At 41.7% G+C, this 23218-nt stretch overlaps 1 protein-coding gene across 1 annotated transcript in view; it reads right to left on the bottom strand.

Annotated features, from left to right (window-relative positions):
* Dnah5 (dynein axonemal heavy chain 5) overlaps positions 1–23218 on the bottom strand; it is a 247680-nt gene that overhangs the window by 138712 nt on the left and 85750 nt on the right. Inside the window, exons 28-35 of the mRNA XM_045132474.1 lie at positions 22263–22503; positions 20051–20250; positions 16584–16737; positions 14487–14650; positions 7270–7426; positions 3162–3374; positions 1844–2068; positions 340–512 (exon numbers count right to left, since the gene is read on the bottom strand). Coding sequence (XP_044988409.1) covers positions 340–512; positions 1844–2068; positions 3162–3374; positions 7270–7426; positions 14487–14650; positions 16584–16737; positions 20051–20250; positions 22263–22503 — 1527 coding nt within the window. The remainder of the gene's footprint in view (positions 1–339; positions 513–1843; positions 2069–3161; positions 3375–7269; positions 7427–14486; positions 14651–16583; positions 16738–20050; positions 20251–22262; positions 22504–23218) is intronic.

Here is a 23218-nt window from a genome sequence, read left to right as displayed (position 1 = left end):
AATGGGTGCTGCAGTTGCTAAAGTAATCTTCAAGGCTCACTGTGACTCTCACCTAGTGACACATAGTAATTAATTCCCGTGCTGTCCAGTCGACGTTCACCAAGGCATTTGCATGCTGCCTCTATGAAGACTGGAGGCAAAGGAAGCCAGGTCTGTTTTGGCACAAACTGAAATTCCATGGGAAGCGAGAAATATTGTCTTCAAAAGCTTTGGTGTAAAAGAGGCTATAAACCACATAGAGGTGTTAAGCAAAAGCTTCCTGAGCCTGCTGAGAGAATAAAACTATGGGGCAGAGGGGGAGGGGAGAGCCAGCATGTAATCATAGAACCCTTCCATCACCTGTCTGTGAGTGGAGTTATGACAAGCCTGTCAGTGCAGCCTAAAAACTCGTTCTGATATATGAAAGCCACATCTGTGATGTGGATCATCATCTTGTCGGAATCTTCATTAAAGTAAAATCTGCACTGTTTCAGCCACTCAAAGTCCGTTGGGCTCTTGACATGCATGCGACACTGAAATTCAAAAAGTATATGTTAGCTCTGAGTGGAGAGTCATGTGTGAAAGATACATATTAACATTTATGGGGAAACATCAAGGGAAAGTGAAAAACTACCCAATTAGGTCCTGGACATCAACTGTATCACCATCTATTCCATTCATTTATTGATCAATATAAAAGGAATTTGAGAAGCCACAGGAGAGAGAGAAAAAAATCAATTGCACTACTAGTTATGCCCTCCAATTTAAATGGCATTACAGTTCAATAATAAGATTTACTTCTTAAATTTCACTCCGAAATGCCCAATGCTACAGGTCCCAGCTATGAGGTAAAAATCTAAGGAGCACATGCTGGGACATGCAGAGTAACAGCTAAACAACCTAACAAGAGGAATCATCAGATTCTGACAAAATGTAAACTGCACCGTTTGGTGAGGGTGGATCCACTGAATATTTTACAGTGAATTTTAACATCTACATGGCAGGTTATTGCCAAGCAATGCTTTTGTCTGAATTATTAACCAAGGTTTTAAGCCATCTTTATTATTTCCTTTGACAAGCAAAAAAGTCTAGAAATAGCCTGAGCCCTTTGCTTCTCAGAGAGGCAAACAATGTGCTTGCCTATTAAGAGAGAAGATAAGCAGAAAATAGCTTGAAAAATGCCTTTATTTTCACCACATCAGGACCAAATCTTTCATAATCTTTTTTCATATATAATGAGGTTGATTCACACTCCAGAAAATTACTATGAAAGTAAGAGCTTCTTGCCTCTGATGTGATGTTTTATAGTGGAGGACAAATTTTACATTTCCAGTATCTATCAAACTCTCCTTTTCTATCCTGTTCACTTTTTAAAGGCAAACTAACTTAGCATGACATCTGAATACATCAGGAAAGGCCACTTTGTAACCAACCACATAAAGTATAATAAAACTTTTTAAGGGTGCAAATTATGAAGGCCCTTAAAGAAGCCACAAATAGCTCTACTAACAATATGAGTTGTAATTTCTGCAGCAAGAAACCAGGGACCTCCAACCAATAACTTAAAGGAGCACAAAACAAGTGAAAGCTCTTCAAGACACGGCAGGACATTTTATTATTTAAAATAATCACATAGAGAACTTTAAAATAAGTGCCTCAAAAATGTAGTATACACAATCAGTATGTGACTGAAATTTCACCATAAGGCTAAGAAGAAAGTCTGACAATCTTTGATCATGAATATGGCTCTACCTTGAATTTAACCTTTGCCTTGAATTCGAGCTAGTTACTTCAGGTGGGCAAACAGGGACAGTGTCGAGTGCTTGCTGTTGTGTATGTGTCATAACATTGACAAAGAACTTACCAGGTCATCAAAGATGTCTCTTTGGTGGACATGAATAGTAATCAGAGTCTCATATTTAACTCGTTCCACAGAACTCAGCTCCTTTGTGGTAATGTCTATCAGAGTGTTTAGTAGATCCAGAAAAGACTGATTGGTTTTCTGCATGATTCTCTTGTCAAGCTTTGCATTTCGTAGGGCTTCTTCTGAATCTCGTGTCCATATCATTTGAATTCCTAATAGCCCAACCTTGTGGAAATGTGTACAAAAGGCTATATGAGAGTACATATGACAAATTTACACGTATGAATAGAAACTTCAATATAATGAATAATTATAGTTATTATGCAAAATAAAGCCTTGATTACATCAACCTGATACCTTTTGTCAAAATGTATGGGAAATTAATTCATATTATTTACCTAGCAATTAGGTATGTAAAGCCCTATGATGTGTCTACAACTTTTCTGACTTTTAAGTCATTTATGTTTATACCACATTTCTCTTTAAATAGATTTTGTTTTTAAATATTTTTTAATTTATTTGCAATCAGGGAGATATAGGGAAAAGAGATACAGACAGAGGGAATGGCCACACCAGGGCCTCTAGCCACTGCAAGTGAACTCGAGATGAGCCACTTTGTGCATCTGACTTTACGTGGGTCCTGGAAAATCAAACTGCAACTATTTGGCTTTGCAGGAGAGCACCTTAACTGCTAAGCCATCCCTCCAGCCCTGCATAGACCTGCAGAGATAGGATTTGCTCCCCAAAGTGCAGAGCTTGCACATGGTAAGTACTCACAACTCCTCACTGGTCATAATGACTAAAAAATGTTTCTGATATTTTAATCCCAATATATAGTTTTCATTTTTTCTAATAAGGTATGCACTCAGTACATTTTTATTTATGTACATTATTACATAAGAAGGTTTGGTAGGAGAAAAAATGTTCTAAATTAAGGAAAACATGTCAACTACCTCTGAAACCCAAATACATACTTAAGTCTAAAAAATTAGCAGTTGAAATCTTTAAACTTATCCATACTTGGTCAATCTTTATGAAATCTTTTTTTGTTTGTTTGTTTTTTGAGGTAGGCATTTGCACTGGCCCAGACTGACCTGGAATTCACTATGTAGTCTCAGTGTGGCCTCGAACTCATGATGATCTACCTACCTCTGCCTCCAGAGTGCTGGGATTAAAGATGTGTGCCACCATGCCCAGCTATGAAATCTTAATATTAGGCTAGAATTATATTATATACTTTGTGCAACTTACAATAGGCAAAATCTGAGATTGGAGATGGCTGTTCTATAAAAATAGTCTCCAAGTTCAATACACTGACCTGAGCAGGGAAGGAAGAAAGAAATTCAGTCAAATGGAAACCTGTCTCTTGAATCATCGCAGCTGCCTGACGAATCACACTGTGTAAAGAGGACTGAGATTCCTCCAGGAGAGAGTTAAGCCAGACCTCCACGTTGCCCTCGGCCACCACGGGCTTGTCCAGCTCAATTGTCTCACCCTCGCGAGAGGAGATTGATAGAATTTTATCATAGATCTATGGTAGAAGATTTTAAAAAATTAGCTGTATCCTCTGAAAAGCAATACTTTTTGCCTTTGTTTCCATTTCCCTCTTGTCCATGTTCTTTCCTATAATAAGTTAGCTATGGATTGTAAAATACAAGGCAAAATATGATATAAAATCATTTCTAAAACAACAAAAAAGCTTGAAGCCTAAAAAGGAGTCCTAAGTCAATTTCAAGTCACCAGTACTCTAAAGGCTTGAACTTACATGCTAAAAGAAATACGTGATGCAAATGTGATGAAAATAATCTCCAAAGCCTTGCAAACGAGATCAGACCCTCTAAGAGCCAGTAAGTCCACACCACAGGATTATCAAGTTGACATTAGGAATGACCTCATCAATATGATCATGAGAACCAAGCAATTGCAAAGTAATTCCAAGTCTGTACCAAGCACGGTGCTCTGTACAGGAGCTGATGGAACCCAGTCCCCTCAGTCTCCGTGGAGCCCCAGATAATCAGAATGGCACGGTCTGGAGTCCAAGAAAACAACCCAAAATGGCTTCTTCCATACACCAACAATGCGGTGCAGAGCGCAATGCTGAGGTGAAATTTCTTGACTGTATTTACTTCATTTAAAAAAAAATAGGCCAGGGCTGGAGAGATGGCCTAGTGGTTAAGTGCTTGCCTATGAAGCCTAAGGACCCTGGTTCAAGGCTCGATTCCCCAGGACCCACATTAGCCAGATGCACAAGGGGGCACATGCATCTGGAGGTCATTTACAGTGGCTGGAGGCCCTGGAGCTTCCATTCCCTCTCTCTCTCTCTCTCTGTGTGTGTGTGTGTGTGTGTGTGTGTGTGTCGTTCTCAAATAAATAAGTAAAAGTAAACAAAAAAATTGGCCAGGCATGGTGGTGCATGCTTTTAACCCCAACACTTGGGAGGCAGAGGTAGGAGGATTGCCATGAGTTCGAGGCCACCCTAAGACTGCATACTAGTGAATTCCAGGTCAGCCTGGGCTAGAGTGAGAACCTACCTTGAAAAGCCAGAAAAAGAAAATCATACCTTGTCCCACTTCCTTACTCAGGACGTAGCACTCACAAGGATGACACAAAACAACACAGTGTGAATACAGACGTGTATTGTTAGCTCTCTGGGAAGGAGGAGGAACATTGTTCTGTAGACCCTGTTTAGTGCAATGCTAATGAAGTGCTCGGTGGTGGACACATGAGAGATTTACTCAGAGGCTGATACATCTTAAACTCCGGGTGTCCTGCCTGCATAGATACGTTCCTGAATATAACATTGTGTTTATCATTTTAGAAAATTTAAGGCCCACAAAACTAGGATATGGCCTTGGATGCAGTAACTTCATGGTAAGAACAAGGAAAAAAATGAGCAGTGTTATTTTTAGCAACAATTGCTTTGAACACAGGCTAAAGATGTATTAATCGAGAAATGAAGAGCTGGCCCCATGCTCAAAGCTGTTTTCTTGCAAAGGCTGCTGACCCAGGTTCAATTCCCCAGTACCCCATAAAGAAAGACGCACAAAGCGGTGTATGTCTGGATGTCTAGAGTGTCTGCAGCAGCAAGGGGCTCTGGCAAGTCCATACTCCTGTATTCTTACTTTCCCTCTCTCTCGATCTCTTTCTTATAAATTATATTTTTTAAACAAATGAGGAAGCTTAAACCACTTATATATACAACTAGACAGTGAGAAGCTTTTTCCCTTGAACCATGAAACCAAGTGCTACAGCAGAAAGGTTTCCACAAAACCTCCTGACTGATGAAGTGTGAAGTGCCTTTTATCGAAAACCACATGTTCTGTACATTAGTAAGAACCATCTATCACGACCACTAAAATCCTTCCTCTATTTCCTTTCTCCCTGTGGCCCCTTTAACACCTGTCTTCAGCAGCTCATCCTGCTCCCCCCTTGTTCCACAATTATGCCAGAAAAATTCCAGAAACCTATCTTGGGTCACTGTTCTGCTTGGCCACCCCCCATGGCGTTTGGACACTGCAGATGGAGTGGGATCTGCAGGGTGGTGCACTTGACCTTTAAAATCTGCCCATGACTTTTTTTCCTTTGCTCTTTACTCCCTTTGGTGGGTTGAATTAGGTACCCAAGAGGTGTGTACAAACTGTCAGTCCCTTTGAATGTGACATTGTGTGGATCGGGAGTCTTTGTCGATGTAATATGCTTACTACAAGCACAATAATAATAATTTGACTACAAATTTGTCAACAACTTAAGTGCCACGTTTCTTCTCAGACTTGCATTATGTAAGAGCAACTTCTGTGTTAGCTATGCCCTTGGAATCCCAGGACCAGTCTCACTGCGTCATGTAGCAAGGGGTCTGACCATAATGGAGAGTCTCTAATTGCTTACCCAGGAAGAGCCTTACCACTGAGCTCACTGCGCTCTACACACGCCGTGTGCTTATTTCTCCATCTCCTTCATCAGAGCAAGAGTTTCTAGAGGCTCGTATTTCCCCATTACTAAGCAAAGCATCTGGCACATGGTAGCTACACAATAGATTAAATTGGCCAATAGGATGAATAAAGGAATGCTACAGGATTTACATGAGACACCAGGGGATTGAACACCTTGTGAAAAGAGAAGCTCCCTTTCCTAGGGAATTCTGGGTAGAAGGGCAGACTAGTGAGCATCTTCCTTTTAGCAGCTGTGCACACGCACTTGCCCTCGATTTCAATAACCTCTTCTGGGTCTCAGACCATTCCATTATCCCGTAAACATGTTAGGCATGCAAAATAAAACAAAGTGGCTTTAAGAAATCACATCCCAGGCAGTAAAACCACAGATTAATCACTGGGACCTCATGAAATTACAAAGATTTTGCAGTGCAAAGGACATGGTGAATAAAGCAAAAAGGCAACCTACAGAATGGGAAAAAAATCTTCACCAGCTATATATCTGATATAAGATTAATATCTAGGATATACAAAGAACTCAAAAAGTTAAATAATAAGGAATCAAACAAGCCAATCCAAAAAAAATGGGCTATGGAGCTAAATAGAGAGTTCTCAAATGAAAAAATACGAATGGCATATAAGCATCTAAAAAAATGTTCTACATCACCAGTCATCAGGGAAATGCAGATTAAAACTACATTGAGATTCCATCTCACTCCTGTCAGATTGGCCACCATCATGAAAACAAATGATCATAAATGTTGGCAGGGATGTGGAAAAAGAGGAACCCTTCTATACTGCTGGTGGGAATGCAATCTGGTGCAGCCATTGTGGAAAACAGTGTGGAGGTTCCTAAAACAGCTAAAGATTGATCTACCATATGACCCAGCTATAGCGCTCCTAGGCATATATCCTAAGGACTCATCTCATTTCCTTAGAAATACGTGCTCAACCATGTTTATTGCTGCTCAATTTATAATAGCTGGGAGATGGAACCAGCCTAGATGTCCCTCAACTGATGAGTGGATAATGAAGATATGGCACATTTATACAATCTTGACCAGATTTTTGTTATTTTATTTTATTCATTTGAGAGAGAAAAAAATGTAGATAAAGAAATTAAGAATGGACATGGCAGGGCCTCGAACCACTACAAACGAACTCCAGAGACAAGTGCCACCTTGTGCTTCTGCCTTTATGTGGGTGTTGGGGAATCGAACCTGGGTCCTTTGGCTTTACAGGCAAGCACCTTACTTGCTAAGCCATCTCTCCAGTCCAGATTTAAGTTGTTATTTTTATTCAAAGCTACATTTTAGATACTAAGAAACTCCACAGTTCTGAAGATAAATTTGTACCCTGGAATTTCTTGCTACTCCCAGGGGAAGAGCTGGTGACCAAGAAGTAACTCTTATGTAAATAGGGGATGAACTTCTTCATAGAGACAGGCGATACTCTAAGACATGGTGGCTACTGGCCAGCAATTAAAGTCAGGCAAACCTTGTCATGGAACTTCACAGTTTTAATGTTGTCAAACACATTCAGCAAATGAGCCTGTATGGTGTGAGAGTCGGACACCTGCCCCAGAATCTCCAGCAACGTGGGATCTGAGACAAAGAAGAACCGAGGGAAGCTCAGTCGCTTTTTCTCCAGATATCTACGTGGGAAGGAAGACAGTGAGCTGTTATAAACAAGCATGCCAAATATGACCACATCTAGTAAAAACTCATTTTAAATGAATAAAAGTAAGCATACTGTGCTGACCTCTGGAAACAGGGTGACTAGATAAGAAAAGGTGGGGAGAGGGCTGGACAGGTAGCTCAGCGATTAGGGTGTTTGCCTGTGAAGCCTAAGGGTCCAGATTTGCTTCTCCAGGTCCCATGTAAGCCAGATGCACATGGTGGCACATGCATCTGCAGTTTGTTTGCAGTGGCTAGAGGCCATGGCATGCCCATTTTCACTCTCTTTCTCTAATAAATAGAAATAAATCTTAAAAAGAAGAAAAGGAGGGCATAGTGTGAGTTATCATATTTTCCCATGTTAATGTGTCTGGCTGGTTGGTTTGTCATGAGTTTTGCCAGAGAGCATTCCATATTCTGATGAAAAAAATATTTTTGTTTACAATTGGTGGAAGAATTTACTTGTACACAAATGTAAAGTATTTATTTTTGTTAGTCTTGACTATCTTATTTTTCCTTGGTAAAGAATCAGGTGAGGTCTAGAGAGAAGGCTTAGTGGTTAAGGCGCTTGCCTACAAAGCCTAAGGACCCAGGTTCTATTCTCCAATACCCACGTAAGCCAGATGCACAAGGTGGCTAGAGACCCTGGCATGCCCATCCCCCCCTCTCTCCAGCTCGCTCTCTTTCTCTCTTTGCCTGTATGTCCTTGCTTGCAAATTATTAAATAAAATAGTTCAAAAACAAAAGAGAGCAAGGTGAAAGTTGCAGTGCTGGGTTTGTTTGATTTTTGCTTTCCTTCCAGGCATTGCAACAAGGCTCTAAACCTTTGGAAGTGTATCTTTTTGTGTGTGCACACGTGTTTGTGGTGTGCGTGTGCATGTGTACTCATGCATCTGGATGGAGTGTTGTTCCTCTAGGTGCAATCCATCTTGATTTTATTTTTTTGAGAGTCTCTCACTGGCCTGGTAGAGCTCACCGCAGAGGTTAGACTGCCTGGCAAGAGAGTCCCAAGGGTTGCCCTACCTCCACCTCCCCAGCTCATGCTGGCAAGACAAGGACATTACTAACTGAACCGTTTCCCCAGCCTTGAGAGTCTACGCTTTACAGGAAGTGAATGAAGCCAACATCATAACAGAAGCAAACGCCGGCGCTGGGCAAGTGTTGGGAAAGGACTCCTGCCTCCCACACTCACCACAGTTCCACGCAGGCTCCTGTCACTGGCCGGCCTCAGCTGCGCCTTAGCTTCTAGAGCAGCATCAGGCTGTGTAATTTCTGCTGCTATGGATACATTTATGCTGTCACTTTCTCGCCCACAGTTCTCCATCTTCATTTTCTAGAATATTCCATTCCGATAATCACAGCCTCTTTTTTAATTTGACTTTTTAAATGCTTTAAATTTTGATTGCTTTGCTGTTTTGTTTGGGGCAGTCATTTTATTTCGCTGTTGTTTTTATTTGGCATAGGGTCTTGTGTTGCCAGACTGGCCTTTGGGTTGGAACTCCTGGCCTCGGATGATCCCTCCCACTTCGGCCTTCTGAGGAGCTAGGAGCACCACATTTGGAGCCATCGTGATTTTAACTGCAGCTTTCTTGTGGGACTTGACTAATTGTTTTAAAATTTGTGGGTTTTTTAATGAATTACTTTACTGTTCTTTCATCATTTGTGTTGCTTTCTGATATCACACCAACAAATCTTTGTGGGAACATGGTTTCCACTGGAGGATTTTGGGGATGGGAACCTATAGGCTTCCCCGGGAAATGGATGAGGAATGCTTGACAGCCCATAGTCAAGAACTGGACTTGGTTTGCTGAGTGGCACATGCAGGCTGAGGAAACAGATAAGTCCTCAAAATAAAAATAAATAAGTAAATAAACTCATACAGAGGCAAAGATCAAGAATTACATAAGAAAAGCTCATAATACATGAGGAATTTGGCAAAGAAATGGGCATGCCTACCATGGTGATGATGGGCAAGCCACGGTGTGGGTGGTAACCACCCTTTGGCACCTCTAGGTGACACCTGGGTCTATTTACCTTGAATATGTTTAAAGGCACAAAACCCGGCCTCATGGCAGGGAGGAGACAGGATGAAAACAGAAACATCCCAAATAATGTATTCTTATATCTCTCTCAAAGTATTCTTGTTTTTTTTCTAGTTTCTACTTTTTATTTACTTTATTTATTTTACAGAGAGAAAGGCGGGGGGGGGGGGAGAATGAGCACACCAAGGTCTCCAGCTGCTGCAAACAAACTCCAGACACATGCGCTACCTTGTGTATCTAGCTTAAGTGGATACTGGGGAATCAAACCTGGGTCCTTGTGCTTTGGAAGCAATGCCTTAACTGCTAAGCCAACTCAACAGCCCTAATTTCTCCTTTTTAAATTCAGTTTTTAGTTAGCATGCAGAGATTTAGATCTCACTGTGGGATTTTCAAACAAAATGTTTCTAGTTCATCACCGTCTTCATCCTGCCACACCCTTGCATCTTCCCTCCTTGCCCTTCCCCTGCTCCTTCCAGGTTTCATGTCACACATGTCCCTGTGCCCTTCCCCCTCTTGCTTACCCTCTTTTGTCTCCCTTCTATCTGACTTTTGGGGCTTCACTCATAAATGGCCCTATTAACATACACACACATAAATACTACAAGTCAGGCTCTGCATATGAGCGAGAACATGTGGTTTGTGATACCTCACTCACTATAATTCTGGTCAGATCCATCCATTTTCCTGCAATTTTCGGAATTTCATTTATTCTTTACTGCTAAGTGAATTTCGTTATGTATATGTTCCACATCTTTGCTATCCATTCATCTGTTGATGGATATCTACACTGGCTCCATTCCCTAGGTATTATGAATGGAAGAGCAAGAACATGGCTGTGCCGGGTTCCTCTGTAGTATAGTGTGGAGCACTTGGGAAATGTCAGGAGTGCTACAGTTGCGTCATATGGGAGGTTGACTTCTAAGTTTTGAAGAAATACGATTTCCATAACAGCTCTATGAGTTTGTACTTTCAACAGCAGTGAGTAAGGGTCCTCTTTCCCCACACCTCGCCAACAACGGCTGTCAGTTTTCCTTTCTCTCTTCATTGGCTACGTGCTCACTCAGTGGGTAAGCAGCCATGCTCTCAGTTTTTGTGACGACAGGCAACCTGACCCGGATGAGATGGTGCCTCACACTGGCTTCAGTTTGCATTTCCCTGATGGATAAGGAGGTTGAACCATTTTTGGAATATTTCTTGGCCATTTGTGTTTCTTCTTTTGTGAACTGTCTGTTCTTTTTTTCTTTCTTTCTTTCTTTTTTGGCCCATTTAATGAGCAGCTTTCTTTTCTTGAAGTTTAATTTTTGCAGTTCTGCATAAATTTTGGGTATTAGTCCTCTGTCTGAAGCATAGCTAGGAAAGACTTTTTCCCATTCTGTGGGTCATCTTGCTATGTACAAACTTTAATTTCTCAAAGTCTTGCTTTTGTACTGCTAAATGATAATTGTGGCCAAAAAGAATTCATAGCATGAATCATTTGAAAAAAAAATAGGCTAGAGAAGATGTTTTAGCCAGTAAGGTATTTGCCTGCAAAGCCAAAGGACCCCAGTTCAATTCCCCAGGATCCACGTAAGCTAGATGCACAAGGAGGCATATGCATCTGGAGTTAGTTTGCCGTGGCTGGAGGCCTTGGAGTGCCTATGCTCTCTCTCTCTCCTTCTCCCTGCCTCTTTCTCTCAAATAAATAAAAAATATATTTTTAAAAATCTTCCAGTCAAATGTCCTTCAACAGTTATTTCATTTGGCCTGCAAATTTTATAAAGAAACAAAAATCATTAGTACCAAGAATCCATTTTTCTAAAAATGTACTTTGGAGGAGTTATTTGCAAATGGTATTGCTTTCATGTGCACACTTGAAGGTACCACACTGATGTTGGCATTGGCTATGACCATGGTGTCCCAGGACAGCTGTTAAGAGATCTTTAGCACAGTGCTTTAGGCCATCCACAATCTAAATTAGAGTCAGCTTACAAAGATTTTCTAAAGACAACCTTGGCCCTATCTCCAGCTCCTCAAGAACCACTTCCACAGGCAGTGGGGTGACATCTATCCCAGCATGCTCTTCTTGAGACCCTTCGATATTCCTGCAAGAACCCCACCTCAACCTCTCTCCACATTAGTGTCCTCTGTGGGTTTGTCTTTTGACAGCTGCTCTGGCTGTCTAGCCTCTGGGTTCTGGTCAGAGCTTAAACTTTTGCACATTTTACAATGTCCAGTGCTTTCTACCAACTCAAGTATTAAATGGCATCTGTGGGAGGCTTGGAGCACATGCAGTCATTCAATTCCACTTCCCAGAATCAAGCCATGCCCACAGGAAAGTTCATGCTTGTCACACACTGTGGTAAGATAATAAGTGAGGATTCTTCTCGTCGCTCTCTTGTAAGAGGATATAGAACTTCCCCAAAGTGTGAATTCAAGAACAAAACAAATTCCTACAAAATTGGTATCTTTCATGACACAGAACCAATGAAAGTGTGCCTAATCATATGTCATTCTTTGGGAAGAAACTTTAGCCTCTGAATCTGTGGTCCCACTTGTAGGGTTTTTGCACCAGTTTTTTCCTATAATATATTAGCTTTCTGTTTCTTTAAGCCCAACTTTCTCATTACATTATTACTTTTTCAACTGTCAACTAAAAACTGGTTTAGGTTAGCCCAGAATAAACAAACAATACCTATTACTTAAGTAATATAATATATTATTTCTTCCATTTTCAGCTCATAAACTTTTTTATTTTATTTTTATTTATTTATTCGAGAGAGACAGAAAGGCAGAGAGAGAGAGACAGTGGGCATGCCAGAGCCTCCAACCACTGCAAACGAACTCCAGACCCATGTGCCACCTTGCGAATATGACTCATGTTGGGTTTGGGGAATAGAACCTGGATCCTTTGGCTTTGCAGACAACTGCCTTAACCACTAATCCATGTCTCCAGCCCCTTATCTGCTTTCTATCTATTTTCATTCAGGTTTGATAGATTCCTTGACCACTTCATAGAAATCTTTTCAAAGTACCACTTGAACCTCAGTGTTTTAATTATCACCCATGTTGATGAGAGCAGTCTCACTGAGGTAATCTGAGGTTCTCAGTGCTTGGGACAAGCTGGCTCAGACACTATTCACAAGGACATAGAGACAAGCACACGGGTAAAAGCTATCTGTCTTCCAGTGGCAGGGAAGGAGCCATCACAATTGAAAGGCCCAAAATGAGTGGCAGCCAAAGTGTCTCTTAGAGAATTAGGACTTCACATAACTAACGAAAGTGATTTTCTGCGTGTGGAGGTTTGAGAGAAGTTTCATTGTTTGATTCGGTTCAGTTCGGTGTTAGTTTGGGTTTTGTTTTTTGTTGTTGTTGTTTGGTCTTTCGAGGTAGGGTCTCACTCTAGCCCAGGCTGGCCTGGAATTCACTATGTAGTCTCAGGGTGCCTTGAACTCATGGTGATCCTCCTATCTCTGCCTCCCGGAGTGCTGGGATTAAAGGTGTGTGCCACCACTCCCGGCTCTGGTTTTTGTTGTTGTTGTTGTTGTTTTAATTAACTTTACTTGTTTGACTTGAACTGGGTTGGTTTGTACTTTGTGTTTGTTTTGGTCTTTTAAGACAGTATCTTACTAAGCACTAAGCTGACGTAAAACTTATTATCTTCCTGCCTCAATCTCAGTGATAGAATTTGTGTCATTACAGCTGGCATAGGATGATTTTATTTTTGAAATAAGAAGGAAAAAGTTATCTGAGTCTTGGAATTCATAAAGCCTGTGTGTATGGCCAGGTGCATAGATAGATGTTATTAGAAACACCCAGTTCTATAGCATCCTGACTGCTTGCCTACAAACATGACTTCATACAATGAGTATAATCAAATATTTAGCTGCTAAAGATAATAACCCAAGAAGAGTGTCAGAAACAAAAGATGTATTAATGTGATTAATCCATGACAAGTACTCCATATTCTACAACAGAGATGCTTGTGTATCCACATCTAACTGCTACAGTATTCACAATAGCAAGGAAATGGAACCAGCCTACATAGGAGAAGCTATTAAAAACATGATATACATGCACACAAGAATTTCACTCAGCAGTAATGAAGAATCAAGTTCGTAGGAAAATAAATAATAGGTCTGGAAAGAATAATATGAAGCAAAGTGACCCAAACTCAGAAAGACCAAGCCCACATGATTTTTTTCATATGTAGATCCTAGCATGTAATTTTATATGCATGTGTGTAAATGAGGGAAAACATGCATAAACCTAAAACGCAGGAAAGAAGACAAAGAGAAGGTTAAAAAAAAAAAAAGGATGTCAAGGATGTAGGAGAAGCCGGACAACCCATATAACTTGAAAGAAGAAAGAACAAGGGCAGAGGACGGAGCTAGAAAGGAGAAAGGGCAGAGGGATAAGATGGGGCAAAGGGAATGAGTGATGTGGGGGAGGGGAGCAACTAAAACAAATGTGTTTGAAAATGCATAATGATACCTAACAGCTTGTATGCTGATTAAAAAATCATTTTACATGAGCTGGAGAGACTGCTTAGTGGTTAAGGCACGTGACTGAGAAGCCTAAGGACCCCGGTTTCCCGGTTTCTTTTCCTTGGTACCCACATAAGCCAGATGCACAAGGTGGTGCATACGTCAGGAGTTCATTTGCAGTGGGCAGAGGTCCTAGCATGCTCATATTCTCCGTCTCTTTCTCTCGCTCTCTATTTCTCTCATAAATTAATTAATTAATTTACAAAGTGAATTTCAAGAAAAACAAAAACCAAGGACTGTATGAGAATGTTCTCAAGATCTTCTCCCAATGAAGAAGTCCTGAGTCCAGCATCAGGAAAAACACTATGTGTGCAGAGCACGGAAAAGTCCACGTGGTGGATTCTGTCCGTGCAAGAGCTACAAATGCGAAATAAGTCTTAGCCAAGGAGCACACACGTGGCTAATGCCGCCCAGACTTCCTGTTCCTTTGGTATCCAGGATTCTTGGAACTTTCAGAAAGCCAGTGGACTTACCCTGTGAGGGATTTCTGACATATTTCCAACTGGTCCAACAAATGTGGCAGAAGCTGCCCCAGGGTCTCATCTCCAACACAGCACTGAACAACATTCGGCATTTCGTGAGCCCGAGTCATGATCTTCACCCAGGATTTATCAATATTGGAAAAGCGCTTGGCTTCCTAGGAGGGCGGAATGACAAAGCGCCTGTGCACACGGCAGCGACCTCGGAGACACATGCCTCTCACACCCCTCCAGCAGGACAGGCGTTCCAGCCAGGCCAGGCATGCCTGATGCCCTCGTTCTGTGTAATTCTCCTTGTGATTTTACAACGCATCTCCTCTTTATTCAATAAGAATTGCTAACTCAACCCTGACATTCCAACTCTGGTAAGTAAAAGTAGGAAATAGACACACACACACACACACACACAAAAAGCCACCATACAAGATAATTTAGGAGGGAAAGACACTCCCAATTGTTCCATGGATTATCTCTAAATGGAGTGAATTTTTTATCTTCAAGTTCTCTATTCTGTATGTTGGACTACTTGAATGGTTTTGAGAAAAGACCATATATCTTAAAATAATAACACAAAATGAATTGTAGTATAATACTATAAAAAAATCTTATATATTTTCCAAGGGAAAATAAAAAAATGCACAGATTACTGGAGAAGGTAGGAATTATTATTTTCTTCTTTAAAACTTTCTGTATATTACCAGTAAGCATGTACTACCAAATATGAGAGCAAGAAATTCCAAGTTAATCCTTAAATATTTTATGTGAATGCTCCCATTATTAGTTTTCCTCCCATAAAGAAGAAAAAAATGCAGAAAGATAAAATTCAAAATAAGCACCTAAACTTTTTAGTGTGTGAATACGTCTGCTGTTGACCAAAAGATAAATGATCTGCCTCACAACTGAATAAAAGATCTGTCTTCAAGCTGGAGAGGTAGCTTAACCACAAAGGAGCGTGTCTGCAAAGCTCAGGGACTCATGTTCGACTCTTCAGGTCCCACATAAGCCAGATGCATGAGGTGACACAAGCACAAGGTGGCACAGAGCACAAGATGGCACACGCAACTGGAGTTCACCTGCAGCGGCTGGAGGCCCTGGCACACCAGTCCTCTCTCTCTCTCTCTCTCTCTCTCTCTCTCTCTCTTAAAAACTTTTTTTTAAAAAAAAATCTGCCTTCTATAATTAAACTGTAACTAACCAAGGAGAAAATTATGAGACCTTAAATAAAGAGAACAATAGACATAACCATGCTTCTGCAACTCCAGTACAGTGTTAAAATATTCTAATTTTACAAGCAACCTAAGATAACTGAATTAGAATTCTTGAGGTTTGGTTAAAACTGTCTCTTAAAAATCTCAAAATGTGTTCCATATATACAGAGTAACATAATTACAATTTGATGAGAAAAATATACTCAGAATCTTGAGAAGACTTTTTTTGATTTTCTTCAGATTTGAAACCTTCAATTTTATAGTATAGATATAATTAGGCATATAGTACAGCATGTATTACTTTAAAATGTCAGTAGTAAAAGAACAAATTACCCTAGCATTGTCAAAATAACAATGTGATAAATGTACACTCTTCCAAAGTCTACCTTCAAATTATGTGAAGAAGCACATCAATTACAGAGGAACTCTGTGTGTGTGTGTGTGTGTGTGTGTGTGTGTGTGTGTGTGTGTGTGTGTGTGTGTGTTGGTGGTGGTGGTGTTTTTTCCAGGTAGGGGCTGGCTCTAGCCCAGGCTGACCTGGAATTCACTATGTAGTCTCAGGGTGGCCTTGAACTCACAGCGATCCTCCTACTGCTGCCTCCCAAGAGCTGGGCTTAAAGGCATGCACCACCACACCCAGCTCTCTTTCTTTGTTTAATCCTGGTTTCATATTAAACATCAAAGTGTCATAGCATTACTACTCTGTAATTATCAACCCTTTCCTTTCCTCAGTCTCTCACTCCCTCTGAAGCATGACATCAGCCAGGAAAACAAAGCTTCAACAGAGATTTCTGCTAGGACTGCTTTCTGCTGAACATTATTAGCTCTTGGGTATTTTTTCTAATTCAAAAAACTTATGAAATCATATAGAAAATTCCAAAACCTTGGGCAGTTGCTTAGCGATGTCTCCTCCCACAAAGACAGCTTCTAGATAAATCCACAAAGTTTGCACTGTCATCCAGTTCTCGATGATGTCTGTTGAGTTAGCAAGAAGCCGCACCCACTTCTGAATCTGGGCTTTAAATGGCATATTGTACCTAAAATAGGAGACATATTCAGTGTTTTGTTATGTGTTGCTGCTGTTTTTAATTTTTTTAGCTTATTTATTTAAAGCTTCTACTATATCGCTGTCATTGAAGGTGAGTCAGCTGAGCGACGGTGCTATCGCCAGTGACTGAACATTACCAGTTCACCTCTTTCAGTTGTGATCCAGAGTACGGAGCGCAGAGCGAGACACTCATCATCCAGAGAATAAATCAGACAAAAAAACACACTCAGCTGTTAGTGCAACCCAACTCTAGACATTGTTGCTATGGCCAAAACATTAGCATTCTCTGTGCTGCATTTCGGGGCCTATTATGTAATACTTCTGGATTTCCATTCATTGATGGCAATCATTGAGCCATCAATGGAGTCTAGACAGCTAATGAAAGTTTAAACTGTAGGATACCTGGTCTTCCCCTTTAGCCTCCTCTCTTCTGTCTCTTCCTCATTTCCCTCCACCGGTTTCCAGCCATTCATGTTCACATGTACATGTGTGGCAAATGTTATATGATTTCATGTGTGCACCCAGCACTTGCTTTGTTTCCTCTACCATACTGAATCTGTCTCCCCTTTTCCCTCCCAATGTCCTTTTCTCTGTCTTCGTATACAGAACCATCCTTCTGTGTGTGTGAACTCGTAGCTTGACTCAGCTAAAACACTGATTGCCAATCTTCTTCCCAGCAATGTGTACGCATGGGACTTAGTTCTCAATCTTAGCTATCCATTAGGATGGTAGAAAGCATTCAAAATGACTGATGTCTGTCTAGATCTCACCCACAGACACTCAAGTTCAATGGGTCTATTAAGTGGGCCTAGGGTTAAGAATTTTTCAGTATGGTACAGGTGTATCTGGTGTGTGTAAGTGTGTGAGGTATCTAGTGTAGGTTTCTGGTGTGTGGGTCTGCTGTGTTTACCTTGGTTTTGTATCTGGTTATGCATGGTGTGTATAACTGGTGTGTGTGTGCGTGTGTGTGTGTGTGCGCGTGTGTAGTGTGTATAATGTAGGTATCTGGTGTGTGTGTGGTGTGTGGTGTGTGAGTATAGTATGTGTATAGTGTCTGTGTGTAGTCTAGATATCTGTGGGGACTGTGTGTGTGTGTGTGTGTGTGTGTGTGTGTGTGTGTGTGTGTGTAGTATGTGTATAGTGTCTGTGCAGTGTAGGTATCTGTGTATGTGTGGTGTGTGGGAATCTGGTGTAGGAGAAGACTGAGAATCACTTTTCTACAGGAAATACGGTAGCGTCACAGGGCATTACAGGGAGTGAAGTCATGCTGGGAGAGATGGAAGAGTGGGTCAAAGGGAGTTCTGACCCCGGATAATGTCGCAGAGCCTCCTCAACCCTGGACTGTCTACCTCGGAACTACCTTTAAACGACAGAAATATGAACTTCAGCCTTAGGTAAGCACTTTTATATGTGATGCTTCTGTTATTTAAAGAAAAAATCCTAAATATACAGTCTATCATTAGTTATCTACACTTCCTTGTTCCTTTATAGGCTTCCAGCACTTTATACCATGAAGTCTATTTGAAGTCCTCTGAAACATTACTCACATGCATGAGTAAACTTATCATTCCCATATTATTGTTAGCACAATGCAGTTAACACTTAACAAAGTTTTCTGTTGTTTTTTTTTTTTTCAGATTTGTCACTAGAATATACTTCCATAGAAACAATGGTCTTTCTGTTATCTACTTCTGCATCCACAGTACCTAGAAGAATGCATGGCACATAGTAGGTGGTCAACAAGTATGTGTTGAATAATTGTTTCTTATACACACTGTGGGTTAGACATCATTGGTAATAAAAGGTCCCTATCACTAACAGATAAATTTTGTTTTGACCTTTCTATCTCTCTATCTGTATTATTACCCAAACATCCTTCAATCTAGTCAGTTATGAGTAGGGACAAGTTTATTAAAAAGTCTTACCAAATCTTGAGCATTCTAAACTAGAAATTATCAATAGTCTAAATCTCCAAGAGAAAGTTTTATAATCCCTATCACTCACTTGGATATACCAAGCAAACGAAAATAAGAGGACCTTTATCAAGATAATATAGAAATGGTAGTATATTAAAAATATTGACATATAGGGGCTGGGGGGGTGGCTCAGTGATTAAGAGCTCTTGTCTGCAAACAAGGCTGAAAGGACCTAATTTACCCTGAGTTCAGTTTCCCAACAAGGAGGCCTGTTGGGTGCCTGTAAACACAGTCCCGTGGGAAGCAGTGAACAGAAAATTACTGGTCATCCAGTCTGCCTGAAAATGAAAGCCTCAGGTTCAGTGGGAGACTCTGACTGAGAAGGACACGTGAGTGAGCGGCACAGACGGACACTCAGTGTCTTCCTGTGGCCAGACTTGCATGCCAATACATTTTCTGTGTGTGTGTGTGTGTGTGTGTGAAGCATGTGGGGTGTGATGTGTGCCTATGTGTGCAGATGCATGCCTCCACATGTGAGCAAGTCTGGGCATAACTGTAAGTACCTGAAATCCCAGAACTCATGACGTACAGGTTGGGGGATCAAGAGCTCAAAGCCAGCCTGGGCTCCATACAAGATCCTGTCTCAAAGAAGAAGGTACTCATGGACATACACACCGGGAATAAAGTGGTATTTTAAGACTAGAGTAGCATAACAAATTCACATCTCAGTGGCCTCCACATCTCACATAATTGTCACATACTTGAGGTCCCGGTGTGGGACAATTTTAGGGGAAAAGAGAAAGAGGAGCTCACTGGGGACAGGAATCTATGGTTTCCACGTCCAAAGCCTAATTGTGCTGTTGTCCAATGATGAAGTAGATGGGAGAGACTGGCGTCTCTCTGTTCCAAATTGTTCCTCTGTAGGAATTAAGTTCCTGCTCTGTCTTGATCTCTCACCACTAATGTATGCTAACAACAGAGAGCTTCTCAGCCACAAACGTTGTGGGGGGGGGGCTTTATAAGTAAGATGATTATTCTAGAGTTCAGAAGAGTGTTCCCATTGGAAGCTGGAGCCTGTTGGGCTGTCATCTGGGCAGCGAGGCTTGTCAACAGCAAAGCTGAAATGCTCACACATGATGCAAGGGGCTAATCATATGTGGCGTGATGTTGTCTAATTGATGGCCTCAGACACATCCCACAAATAGAGGATGACAAAACAAAACCAGCATGATGTGTGCTGTGCCAAAGGGTAAAAACAAAATAAAGTGCTTTTGTCACTTAGTACACTGAACAAAAGGTGTCATTGCAATTAAATTTTTATTAATTTCCCTTGTAACCATTACTCTGGTCCTCCAGTGTAAGGGACAAGACAGCTGGTCCTCTTACCTGTTGCTCAGGAGCGAGCCCAGCAGCATCAGGCTGTCCTCCGCGCTGGCGATGATTTCCGAGGTGCTGTCTCCTCTCAGGAGGAGCTCTCCACGGCTCTTAAAGCTGCCGAATGAGAAGGTTCTGCTGTCCCACTCATTAATCACCTGCTCCAGCTTCTCTTCAATGTCCCTCTCTTTCACCGCACTGATGCAGATGTCCTATCAAAACAGGAAGTTCTCGTTTCTCTCATGAAAGTAACACATCTTAGCATACCTTCAATATTTGCTTCATGTGTATTCATACGTATCTAACACATGTGTTTCCAGATGTCAAATGCAATATAAAAATTGTGCATTTTTGCAGGTATAAGTGTACAGACAACTAGAAATTTAGATAAATAGATGATAGATAGATAGATAGATAGATAGATAGATAGATAGATAGATAGGATAGAGCATTGTTTTTTAAAACTTCCCACCCAAGTCAGAAAAAAAATGACAGAAAATATTCAACAAACAGCCTTTCAAATGTTGAAATTTAATCATAGACCCAAGTTCCACAGGCTCTGGTTGGTCTCTCGGGTCAGTGAGTGCAGCATGAGAGGAGGAAGCTGGCAGAAATCTGCTTCTTCCCCGCTCTGCAGTCACATCCAGGTACCATCTTCTCCAAGCCAAGAGACAAGCTCTATCTTACCCCCTTCTCACAATGTATTTCCTTACTGAGTGAGCTCACCTCTGCCTATGTATTCAGTAACCTTTCATGAAAACCAGGCAAGACCCACAGCCACTTACCAGCTGAGCTTCTGTGCTTGGATGTTTTGAGGGAACCCCAAATGCAACCTGTGAAGTCCCAAATTCCTACCCAATTTCAAAGTCAAGATCTTGCGCCTTGTCACCCAGTCTGAGCCCTTTACAGTCTTATCTGTTTCTGTGATCGATGCAATTGCCCATCCAGATCTCTCAACAAAAATCTGTAGTCCATCCTTATCCCCTCCCTATCTTTTTTATACCACATTCCCTCCATCAACCACTTCAGCCCAATATTGTACCTTAAAGTTTCCTTGGATCTTTTCTGTCCTCTTCAGCTCTACAACCTCCTCTCTCTGGCCACATATCATTAATTTTTCTGCACTGCTCTTATTAGCTTTCAGTTTGTTTGCCCATTGCTTCTCTCTTGTCCTCAACAATTCTTTCTGCACATGACTAACAGATGATCTCCACAAAAATGTGTGGTAGTTTGAAAGTATGGCCCCCATAGACTCATATGGTTGTTCAAGTTTGTAACTTGGATTTCCAGGCAGCTGGCTAGAAGTCTGTGGGCAGATCCTGGAGTCCAGCCCTAATATATTGCTGGAGGCAGATCTGAATCCCAGGCCAAACATACTCAGAGCAGTCTGAGCTCTGCCTGGGTCCCTGCTGCTTGCTCACAGGGTCTCTGCTGTTTCGCTGCCAGCTTCTGTGCATGCTTGTGGTGCTGGCTGTTGGGCGGTGTCTCTCTGCATGCATCTGTGAAAGGGAGCCAGCATCTTCCACCATGTGACAGAAATCCCACCAGATCGGTAAGCCTGAAATAGACCCATTACTCCCAACAATGTGGAGCTGACTACAACAAAGTAACCATGTCATCTTGACGAAGTCTTATCCCCCAGGGAGTTCCCTACTGCTGTAGAAATCAACATCAATGACATATTCTACTTGCGCTAGACTACCTGGTGGTCAGCTGTGTCCTCTGTCCTCCACATCTCAGTCACACAGCCATCATTTGTGGTCAGCTGTGTCCTCTGTCCTCCACATCTCAGTCACACAGCCATCATTTGGTTCCTCCAAGATAACTCGCATGCTTGTGATGTGATGGCGCCCTCTGCCTGCAAGGACCCTCTGGTACCCTTCAAAGCTCCTCATCTCCATCACACAACTAGATTCCCTTCACCTAGACAGACTCGCACCTGTGTACCAGCTTTCCTATCACTGGCACTCAAGACAAAACACCCTGGCTGTCACGGGCTTCCCTAGAGAAGCACACTTTCCTTTCAGTGCTGTAGACTGATTCTCCATCCGTATACTTGGTGACACTCCTTACTTGTCGATCTACGTGTACAACCATGTGTCTTGTGATCCCAGCCTAGACCCCGCCGCGTGGTAGATAGGAGATAGCGAGAGCGCGCTGAGGAGTTAGTGGACAGACAACCAGGACAATCACATTCCCAAGTCATACTCCCAATCAACTGTACCTCTATCTCCTCTTTGTATTTCAGAAGAGGCGCCTCCATGATATTTCTCAACTTGAAGGTTTCATGGCCCACGTCCAGGCTGTGCCCGGTGAGAGCAGATATTCTCTTCCAGTGCCTCCCCGTCATGGCTTTGTTGGCCATGTACTCCAGCAGGGGGCAACACTCGCTAAAATCATCAACGGTCTTCTTCAGGTCCAAAAAAGCCTGCCAGTCCTTCACGGCCCGGGGCAGCTTCCGACACCTGAGGAGGGAGAGCAGTAGGAAAGGCCACTGGACTGTCAGCCCAGACATCACCAGTGCAAAACCGCCTGTGACTATTCCTGTCAAAATGACCTCATGACTCAGAGGCTGTACGTAAAAATAACATAGTTGGGCTGGAGAGATGACTCAATGGTTAAGTTCATCTGCAAAGCCTAAGGACCTGGGTTCAATTCCCCAATACCCTATGTAAATCCAGATGCACAAAGTGGCACATGCATCTGGAGCTGTTTGCAGTGGCTAGAGGTCCTGGCATGTTCTCTCCCTCTCTCTCTCTCTCTCTCTCTTTGTGTAAGTGTATGTGTATCTGCTTGCAAATAATTTTTTAAGTAAAATAAAATATTAAACAAATAAAATGGCAAAATGTCACATGTTATAGAAAATTGCTTTTCCAAGTCAGAAAAGATTTTTTTTCAATCCTTCATAACAATTACCTAAGTGGAGGCATTATTTGAAAAGATAGAAGTGCCTTTCAATTTATTTCACCTTTACAAATGCACACTTGAGAACTTAGCAAGAAGAAATCACAGCATAAACACATCAGACCATCAAATCGTACACAGCAAATGACCTTCCATTTTCCTTGGGCACAGCCCTGATGTTGAAAAACGTTGTGCTCTGTGAAACTACCTGACACAAACTTCCAGTGTTTGGTAAGCGTGACACAAACGAAATCGGCTTCCTGGAAAGTGCAGATG

This window comes from Jaculus jaculus, chromosome 13 (assembly GCF_020740685.1).
Source record: "Jaculus jaculus isolate mJacJac1 chromosome 13, mJacJac1.mat.Y.cur, whole genome shotgun sequence".
Taxonomy (NCBI): Eukaryota; Metazoa; Chordata; class Mammalia; order Rodentia; family Dipodidae; genus Jaculus; species Jaculus jaculus.
Note: the sequence above shows the minus strand (reverse complement) of the source record. Positions and strands in the feature narration are given on the sequence as shown.